The sequence below is a fragment of the Octopus bimaculoides genome, chromosome 20 (assembly GCF_001194135.2).
Source record: "Octopus bimaculoides isolate UCB-OBI-ISO-001 chromosome 20, ASM119413v2, whole genome shotgun sequence".
NCBI lineage: Eukaryota > Metazoa > Mollusca > Cephalopoda > Octopoda > Octopodidae > Octopus > Octopus bimaculoides.
In genome coordinates this window covers 812,589-823,326 of record NC_069000.1, presented here as the reverse complement: position 1 = coordinate 823,326, position 10,738 = coordinate 812,589, and the positions used below count along the sequence as shown (strand labels likewise).

The following is a 10,738-nucleotide window of genomic DNA, read 5'->3' as shown; positions in this document are numbered from 1 at the left end:
AACCCCTTTCTCTATCCAATTCTTCCTCTTCTCAGTTCAACCATTCACCAATGAAAATACATTAATAGCAATCAATACTCTCTGATTCATACAAACAACAACAAAAACTATTAAAAAAAGTCCCCCCCCCAAAAAAAAAAACAACCAAAAAATGTTACTTGCCCTGTTAGATAAAATCAGTCAAATCATACTTTTTTGTAAGTTTTTTTTTTATTGATTCAGTCCCAAGAAAAGGAAAGCGTTGCAAAGCAATGAAAATGTGTAAGACTGATGCCACTAATTTTCTTCAATTTTACTTTCTTTAAAACTAATAAAGGGACACAGTGCATAATATAGCCATAGATACCCCTAAAATGACAGGAATGTCAAGGATGGAATAATAATTATAGGTTTGCTGGTTCAGGTGTGACTGATGATTAAAGATGTTTTAATCAGAGGCTTTAAAACTGAAAAAGATGAAAAAGAGAAGAGTCACAGCAAGAACATATTTGATCAGAGTTAAATTAAGCTGAAATATCAACAACAACAAATACCACAAGAGAAAAAAAAACTCTTGGATTGCAGAGAAAACTTACTGTTTGTTTAAGCCTGCAATCCAGCATCCTTTGCCATTCCATAGAATAGTGAGTCAGGATCCTTTAAGAGTGCTTCAGGTTTTCCAAACTCTACTAATTTACCAGCATCAAGAACCATGACCCTATAAAGACATAAATATATATATATATATATATTGAAGCATGGGCACATAACATGCATACATGTGTGTGTGTTTGTTTACAAATGAAAGAAAAGTGCACTCAGCCGATGCCTAAGAGTAAATATTTTAATAGTGAGTTTCTAAAATTTGTATTGCTAAAAGTTTCACTGATGCAAAGCATGTCTGATATATCCAAATGGCAAAATAAGCAGAAACCCATGAAGAAGATGGATTGTTATTGGATAATGATAAAATTTGTTCCTATTAGTCACATGAGGCAGGATTACTAAACAACCGCTAAAGTGACTGCCAGCTGATGTAATGGTTACTGGATACACTGTGACACCCTGTGAAAGAGCAGTTTCTTTTATTTGTAATTTCAGAAGAAATTCTGTACAATTTCAACGAATATTATGAAACAATTCTTAGAATTAGCAAATTGGATGATATGTTGATGGCAGCAGTTTTATGGTTCACTCTTATTGTTTAAGGATACAAAAGGCTATTTTGATATATGCAATTTCTCAGAGACAAAGATGTCAGTTATGCATTCCAGATAAATAAAGAGGGACCATGACAAGTATGCTGCAGGTTATTTCCATGGTCTTGGACTCTCCAGTTAAAAGATCACAGGGAAGTTTCTCTCTCCCTGTACAGGTAGACAAATACCTATATACATCATAATAACTTACTTGTCATAGTCTAAAATAGTATTGAGTCTGTGAGCAATTGTCAGTATGGTGGTGTTCTTAAATTCATTCCTGATAGTTTTCTGTATTAAGTCATCTGTATCCATATCTACAGCTGCAGTTGCTTCATCAAGAACAAGGATTTTGGTCTTCTTCAGGACACTTCTAGCCAGGCAGATTAACTGGCGTTGACCGACACTAAAATATATACAAAGAGATATCAGGAGGTGTACAGTCACTAAAAAATATTTGGGTTGTGTGAGCTTTACCAGAGGATGAAGGATGGGACATTTTGCAGGACCCCAGACTCTGATGGGAAGAAGAACAGAATATTTTGGTAACCTCAGAGGGGAGACCTGCTCTAAGTAATTGCAACAGAGTAGACTTCTGTAAAAGCACCCAATAGATAGATCAGGGTTTTTTAACCTTTGTATGATTCCAGTCCCATATGTTCCCAAACTTAACTGTTGTTTTTCATGTAGAAAGCTCACAAAGCGAACATTAGGATGTCATTCATTTTCAATATTCTGTGGAAACATGTCTGGCCGGGGGGGGGGGTATTACTTTGCTTGGAAACAGGTAAAGGTTTGCAACAGGAAGGGTATCTAACCATAGAAAATCTGCCTCAATAAACTTCACCCAACCCATTCCAGCATGGAAAAGTGGATGTTAAAACTATAATGATGATGACGATGATGATAGGGATGATGATAATGAGATATATGAAGTAAAATAACATTATGTCACCTAAGATTTTGTCCACCTTCACCACATCTGTATTCAAGCTGCGAAGGTAAACCAAGAACGAAGGGTTTCAAGTGAGCCACATGCAGCGCCTGCCAGATTTGATCATCTGTGTATTTGTTAATGGGGTCGAGGTTCATTCGAATACTTCCGGAGAACAAAACTGGTTCCTGGTCAAAAACAAAAAGTTCAGAAGCAAATTCTTTGATAAATATCTTATATTTTTTCTATCTGTCTGTCTGTCTGTCTCTCTCTCTCTCTCTCTGTGTCTGTCTGTCTGTCTGTCTTTCCCTCTCTCTCTTTCTCTCTCGCCCCCTTTTCTCCCACATTTCTTTCCTCTCAAGATAAGTCTACAACTTAGACCGATCAAAAATAGCGAATGTTCCCATAAAATAATGGATAAATGTATAAAGAACATGGATTGGAATCCCTTCTCTTAATAATTCACATTTTTGTTCATGATTAATAGAAAAATAAATGTATAAATTCAAGGTAAGTTGTGGTTGTCTGTATTTGTAGCAATTATAATTGATAAAGTTTTGTTCTCTCAATGGCAGAAAATTGGCTAAATCAGTAGAGCACTGGAGAAAAGAACTTGTGATATTTCATCCCATTATGTTCTGAGTTCAAATCCTACCAGCTTTGACTTCTCCCTTTACTCTTCAATTTCTAACCTTTCAGCAGATCTATGGTCAAGGACATTCCGGTTGTGATCATCCCTTCCTTTTTTTTTTTTCTTCAAGTTATGTCTATACATTATTACTGAAGGTGTCTTTTAATTTCTTAAAGATGATAGGGTGGGATTAGAACAAGATTTAGCTGCCATTTCTAGGAAGTTGAACAACAGCACAATCTTTTCTCACTGGCTCAGTTTGTTAACAGTCTGGCTAATGAGTGGAAAGTGATGCAAATTAATGAAAGAAAAATCACAATACCTGAGGTAGGATGGTAATTCGAGATCGTAGATCATGGAGGCCAAGTTTGTCTATCGGTTCATTATCAATGACTATTGTTCCTCCAGCTCCTTCTATCAATCGGAACAACGACACAGTGAGAGAAGATTTTCCAGCCCCTGTACGGCCAACAATTCCAATCTGGATTTAAAAAAAACAAGATAAACAGATAATATTTATGAATTTAGTGAGGAAAGACCTGAGTTGGATCAACAAAGTTGAAGGAAGGAACAGCAGAGAGTGGGGAGGTGTGGCTCCAGAAGGGATTGATGTAAGGGGAAGAAGTGTAGGGGTGGGGGCAGGTAAAGTGTCTGGGGTAAAAAGGGGTAGAATTTGGGGTAGAGGGGATATGAATGCAGTGGGTGAGGGAAGAAGTTTTTGGTGGGATAACTTAAAAGGATTGAGATAGTATTTAGACAGACAGAGAATGACTTGGGAAGCTTGCTGGGGTGAGGAGATGGCTGGCTACATATGGTTGGTGAGAGGAAAGTGAGTGTGATTAGGGGTGTAGTTTGTGTGACTGGTGTATATAACTAGGGGTAGCACTTGTATGTAAATAAAGGATTGAGTGTGTATGAGTTACGTGTGTGTGTGTGTGTGTGGGTAATATTTACCTTCTCTCCTCCTTTAATGTGACACGTGATGCCCTTCAAGACAAGCTCCAACCCTGGCCGATAGCGTAAATCGAAGTTCTCAAAGTCTATGTTACCTTCCTGTGGCCAGGAAGGGTCAGGACGATGGTCTGTGACCCACGCTGCCTGGAAACAGAAATGATGCTTTGGGTTAGTTGTATACTATGAGTGTGTTTTGTAGATTTGAGTTTGGTTGTTGTGTGTATGTGCTTCAGGTGTGCGTATGAGATTCAGTGTATGAGTGTGTGTGTGTGTGTGTGTGTGTGTGTGTGTGTGGTGACCAACAGGATGTCTGTTTAATTGTAGGATATGTATGTTTATGTGTGTACATGTTTGCATATGGTTGAGTGTATGTTTCTATGTAACTCCAAATAAACCTTGATCCAGCAGATCTATGATAAAAGACATTCTTTCCATGACAAATCTGTCTGTCTTTTTCTGGATATAATGTATCTATGACTACATTATCATATATATTCTTAGCTTTTTTAAAACATTACGATGGATTTTGAGAGAGGATGTGACAAACTCTGTAGTGATGGTGTCATGATAAAATGCACTCTGTACAGCAGTTGGTAATAGGAAGGGAACTCAGGTGGAGAAACCAAGTTAGAAATGAAGCATATGAGTAAGATGTGGCTCTCAAAAGGAGGCAGCACTGTGTGTATATACATGCACACATTACAGGTGTCTGCACAGTTTCTGTGTATCAGATATGTCTTTCAAGGTGTTGGTCAGCCTTTGACCAACTGGAATCATTAGATTGCAAAGTACAGGGTTATGTCAGCTTGTGTATGTCGAATTTTTAAAAGGATTCAAATGTTGCTGTTGTTTAATTCCAGGTCAGACCTCATCAAGCACATCCAATCTCAAAAGTATTCCAGCGGTGACCATTTTGTCTTGTGCAGTGTATCTTGGACTACATTATCAAATGTGTCATTCCATTCTTTTTATAGAGGGTATTGTATGTTGTTTGAGGGAATATTGGCTGCGATTTTTAGTATGTTTGTTGGCCATGTGGAGCATGTTTGTTGCCAGTTGGTTTTCTTTAGCTTCAAGTCAGTTTTGATGAAGCAAATCTTGGATCAAACGTATACCAGCCATGACCACCCTTCATTCAAATATAGTATATCTTGCACTAAACAATCCAAATTGTTTTTCCTATTTTTGTGGCTGGAAAACTTTGTGATTTGAGGATTTGGTTGCTATTTCTAGCGGGCCAAGTGATCTTAACCATTGGTACAAAAAATTGGATATAAAAAAAGAAAGCAATGTAGACTTACTTCATTTTCTGTTTTGGTGTATTCATCAATTCTCTCGACTGAGACAATGTGAGTTTCCAACTCAGAGCTAGCTTTTATAAACCAAGCCAGAAATACGGACAACTGAAAGCAGAAAAATTACAAGAGAGGTGGAAGAGGAAAAAGAAGGAGCAAGAGGAAGATGTGACAGGGGGAGATGTGTGCATGTCAGGTAAATTTATAAGCATGAGAGAGAGTTTTAATACACAAACGTCTAGTTTAGTCACACTGTTAAAAAATAGAGAATGTAGTTAAATTACATGTTTTTCTTCCTGACGTCAAAATACGAGATAAATCTCATTAGTTTCAGTAATTTATTAAAGCTTCATGAGAAACTGATTTGTCATCACAGAAATAATAACATTGCTCTCATCTATTTATAATATAGAGACCCAATTGGACAGAACACAACTGGTTTGTCTAATTTGCATTTTTTTTTTGTTTGTTTGCTGGGTTTGGAGGAAGAAAGAGTGGCCATGGCATTTGCAGGTTCATCTGGACCTGTGAGAGTGATGCCATTAATGTTCCTCTTGAACCTTTGTAAGTCAACACTCACAGGAAAGATAAGAGCAGGAAGGGAATTCCAAAAGGCCAACATTCTGTGAAAGAAGGACTGAGTATATTGATAAGTATGGGGTCTGGAGGTTGGATACTTATGATGATGGGAAGAGGAAAGAAGAATGGGACAGGAGTGCCGAAGCTGAGGTGCCAGGAGCCTCAAAGATCAATGGCAAAGCTAAAGAGTGCAGAGGCTGGAGCCTTTATGCCAACCAGTGGCCCTTTTCTGGATGCAATCAAGGATGTATGCAGCAGCAGTAGCACTGTCCCAGATGCAAGAACAATGCTCTGTTATGGGCTTTGTCTGAGCCATGTAGAGTAACAGTACTTGATGGGAGCTGAAGAGATAGGCCAGGGATGTTAAGGATATGCTTTTGCCAGGATAGGTGCTTGATGATAGTGAGACTCAACAACTGGAACAATTTTAAGGACTCTAACAGAGTGTCACTCATGGTTATGGGGAGTGTGGTGTGAGGATGTTTTCTCAATATGAGTTACAGTTGTGTTTTCTTACTGAAAGAGACAACGTTAGCATATGCGACAGAAGATGTATTTAAGGTGTTGCTTCATGGGGCCGTTACAGGCTTGGCATGTGCAAATGGATGATGCATGGTTAGAGGATATTTAAGAGGAATGAAGGGTTGTGCTATCTGCTTAGGTGTGGGTGTTGTTAGATGTGTTAGCAAGTAAGTCATTGATGCATAGAAGGAAGAGGATGGGGCCGGGTATGAAACCATCCCCAGGATCATTCTGGGTGTGGAGATAATAGATTAAGAGACCAAAAGAGTTTCATGAAGAATGTAATCTGCTAATTGCATTAATTGTAAGCATTGACTGGCAATATGAAATGTTTTTAGCTCTGTATCGAATAAAGCAAAAATGAAAGAACCTCAGTAAGGCCGGAACACATTTTGTCACTTACCTTTAAAGCACTGCTCATCGACAGACCAAAAGAAGCACTTGTCATGTTATCCCGGTTGGCAATACCCAGTACAATAGTAATAAATACAGTGAAATGACTAATGAAATCAAGGCAAATCCCCAATCCTCTGAAATAGAGGTAAACAACAGATTTTTTTAATAAAATTTCATCTTTTCATGGAACACAGAGGCAACATAGTAACCCTACTTTCTTAATATTAAATGCTAGAGAGAAATTTTTAACCCATTCTACATATGTGTATGCATGTGTGTATGTGAACAAAAGTAAGCTATTTACATCATGCATTGGCATGATGTCTTTAATTAATCCAAACTGAACTTGTATCAAGGAGGAATAGAGGTGGTTCAATAATCCTTAACAGAAACCAAACAAAAGCAAGGGAGACAACTCATACAAAAAATTTTGTAGTCTCAATTAATTGAAATTGTGGGTAGGTACATCTTTGACAAGAAAGGTTATCTGGTTTTTAGCAGACACAGTGATAACTTGAAACCTATTTCAGTCTCATCGACCTCCTCAGTGAAGCATTTCATATAGTACGCTAGACTAACACAAAGTGTTTTCTACAAGAGCCTGTTAACCATTTTGATTTTATTGCTTGTCAGAAGAAGAAACACCCATGACTTTTGTAGTGTTGCTGGGACTGAATTGAACTCACCCACAAGGCTTAGGTCAACCCAAGGTAATTGTAGAAGGCTTGATTAATGTGATGCAGATTGGGATAATTAAATCTAATGTCACACGATTGAAAAACAAACTTTTTAATTACAAAGCTATGACTGCATTCTGCTCTCTTCTCCTCACTCGTGTAGTGTTATTGGAAAACTGAGGCAGCAGTGTAAAACTAAATGAGTTCCCGAAAGAGAAGAAAGTGAAAACAACAAATGCCTTGAATATAACAAAACTCTTATAATAAACTAGCAGAGATACCTGGCGTTGCTCAGGATTAAAATGGCATAGTTTTTTTATTGTTTTACTCATTTCAGTCATGTGAAATGTTATATTGTTTTAATAGAAATGAAAATTCCACGTTGACACTGACCAGCCCTCACATACATATAGCGTGTTTAATAATGTACGTAACTAATGCGGAAAGACACACGCACTGTGAGACATGTACTTACTCAAACACTCACACACATACTTTCACAGACAGATACACAGTCATATACAAAATGTGATGTTGTCATGGTGGTTAGAATTAAAAGCAACAACAACCCCACTTTTCCTTCAGCTTTCTAACCTATCTCCTAATACATTTCCCTTCTCTTATTTCCTGTCAACCTTTACTTGCACTCCCACTCCAACTCTCTCTCTCTCTCTCTCTCACCATTACCCCACTTCTTACCTGGAAGAAGCCAAATAGGCATAACTGTAGGTGAGGTTGTAGTCCAAGTGTTTCTCCAGTTTGTCTATGAGTTCCTGCTCTTTCTTGTAGGCTCGAACACTGACAGCTCCCATCAGGGTCTCTCCAAACAGGCTGTAAATTGGGGAATGCGTCACTAATTCAATACGATGTAGTTGTCTAGTAACTGGTAAGCCGAGCCTCTTAACAGGGATAAAAAAAGAAAACAAACAAAAGGGGATATAAAACCAATCAAAACATTAAGACTGTTATATTTTAAGTATTTTTCAATAGAAATATGAAATTAAAGTTCAAGGTCCTTTAAAAATTCCATGCTTCCTGAAATTTATCAAAACCACTCCTGAAATGCCTATTGCACCTTTCCCTCATCATGGCCCTTTTAAGGTTCACTTTTCTCCATTTCTATGTATTATTCTGTGAGCTGTGTATTTCTACCTTTTATTGATGTCTTTCCTTATTTGACTAATGTGCTTAAAAACCTCTTCCTCCACATCATCATCATCATCATCTGTGTATGTATGTATGTGTGTATGTACACACATACATCATCATCATTTAACATCCATTTTCCATGCTGGCATGAGTTGAACGGTTTAACAGGAGTTGGCCAGCTGAAGAACTGCCCAGGCTCCATGTCTGTTTTGGCATGGTTTCTCTGGCTAGATGCCCTTCCTAACACCAACCGTTTTACAGAATGTACTGGGTGCTTTTATGGGGCACCAGCACTCATGAGCCTGCAAGCTAAGGATCACTCACCTGAAGAGGGTTGTAGGGGACATGCCTGTATGCATGGACAACCATGATTTTACTTAGCTTGTCATGTCTCCTCAAGCACAGCAAATGGCCAGAAGACTCGGTCCCTTGTCAGCCCCTCTGTGAGGCCCAATGTCTGAAGTTCCTTTCTCACCACTTTGTCTTCCTAGGTTCCACAATTAGAGATCAGCATTTCTTTATGCAACTGTCTTCCTTCATATGCATCACATGGTCATACAAGTGCAGTTTTCTCTCTTGCAGACTACATCTGATGCCCAGTTTATCTCTCAATCACCTACACTCTCTCATATAAGCACACTGACATTACCCATCCAACAGAGCATGCTAGCTTCATTTCTTTCAAGCCTCTGCATGTCCTCAGTAGTTAAAGTTCATGTCCCCTTGCCATGTAGCATAGCTGTTCATACACAGGCATCATATAATCTGCCTTTCACTCTGAGGGAGAAACCTTTTGTTACTAACAAAGGTAGTAACTCTCTGGACTTTGCTCAGCCCTTTCTTATTCTAGTATATATTCTATATAAATATATATATATATATGATTCGAACTTAGATTCTGATGACTTTACAAGGGACCAACTCCATGGGGCTATGACTAGCTATAAGAGGAATCAAGGTGAGCAGATATGGAGGTAATTATGCGAATAATATATATATATATAAATATATTTTTTTAGCTTTTTTACTTACCTGCACTGAATAGAAAACTATGATAATGAATACAAAATAGATGGTGAATATTGGTGTTGTATAAGTGATGAGCAAGAAACTGTTAAAAATGACGAAGAAAAAGTCAATGAACAGCAACAAGGTGTTTGGTAAGACTGTGTCAACAGTGTCAATGTCTTTTGAGAATCTGTTTAGGATGCGGCCAATTGGTGTTGTGTCAAAAAATGTCGTTGAACAGTGAAGAATGTTGTGCAGCAGATCCTTGTGCAGTGACATAGCAGCATTCAGTAAGGACAACAATAACAGCGAGGCGTATAGGAACGTGCATAAACCTGACGGAAGGACAGAGAAGAATCAATAGCAGAGAAATCAATAGCAGAGAGATCAATAAAATACACTTTTTAAAATAAAACAATAAAAAGAAGAGTCAAAGAAAGTAGATGATGATGATGATAGACAGACAGACAAGCAGATGGACAGACGCATATATATTATACACATATGCATATATGTGTGCGTGCGTGTGTGTGTGTGTGTGCGTGCGTGTGTGTGTATGTGTATCTATGTTTTGGGCATGAATGTGTATCTATCTTTTACATTCTTCAGTCATTAGACTGTGGCCATGCTGGGGAACCGCCTTGCAGAATCGATCTATCTATCTATCTATCTATTTATCGATCGATCGATCTATCAATCTCTCTCTCTCTCTCTCTCTCTCTCTCTCTCTCTCTCTCTCTCTCTCTCTCTCTCTCTCTCTCTCTCTTTCTCTCTCCCCCTCTCTCTCTCTCACTCACTCACTCACAAACGAAGTTCAAACCGAAATTATCCGGAAACACCCGAATTCCCTTCCTTCCAGTTTTAAGCAGACGATAACTTTCGAAGTGATCGTCTGCCGATTGTTTAGAGCCCTTATCACTTGGTTCCTGCGCTCTTAACGAAGAACACGTCTCATGTCAGCATTGAAGGTAAATTTCCTTATTTACTTCATTAAAATGTGCGCATTACATCTTTATAAAACTGTATTTATCCTAAAGTTAGAAAAGACGGCTTTCTAGAGAGGAAATTAGTTTTGTTCAATCGTTTTATCAGTCTTTGGTGTTGATATTTAGTGATGAGAATTTCTGTTTCGTTCACGAAGCCATCGAGTTTAAAGGGAACGGAAAATGTCTTATTAAATTTATTGGAAAATGTGAAAGAAAATTAAATTATTTCTTAAAAAGTGTCTTTCAACTCATTCCTGCACTTCTCTATATTTCCTCTCTCTATATCTATATCTAGCTTACATTCACATGCATATACGCGCGCCTCTATATATGTATATATGTTTATATGTATGAACATATGCACACACACACACACACACACACACACACACACACACACACATATATATATATTATATATATATATAT

At 37.9% G+C, this 10,738-nt stretch overlaps 1 protein-coding gene across 1 annotated transcript in view; it reads right to left on the bottom strand.

Annotated features, from left to right (window-relative positions):
• Window positions 1-197: 197 nt before the first annotated feature.
• LOC106867613 (multidrug resistance-associated protein 1) overlaps window positions 198-10,738 on the bottom strand; it is a 40,107-nt gene continuing 29,566 nt past the window's right edge. Inside the window, exons 22-31 of the mRNA XM_052975183.1 lie at window positions 9,348-9,674; window positions 7,866-8,065; window positions 6,497-6,623; window positions 4,999-5,100; window positions 3,698-3,841; window positions 3,066-3,224; window positions 2,134-2,300; window positions 1,390-1,584; window positions 576-697; window positions 198-446 (exon numbers count right to left, since the gene is read on the bottom strand). Coding sequence (XP_052831143.1) covers window positions 583-697; window positions 1,390-1,584; window positions 2,134-2,300; window positions 3,066-3,224; window positions 3,698-3,841; window positions 4,999-5,100; window positions 6,497-6,623; window positions 7,866-8,065; window positions 9,348-9,674 — 1,536 coding nt within the window. The 3' untranslated portion in view covers window positions 198-446; window positions 576-582. The remainder of the gene's footprint in view (window positions 447-575; window positions 698-1,389; window positions 1,585-2,133; window positions 2,301-3,065; window positions 3,225-3,697; window positions 3,842-4,998; window positions 5,101-6,496; window positions 6,624-7,865; window positions 8,066-9,347; window positions 9,675-10,738) is intronic.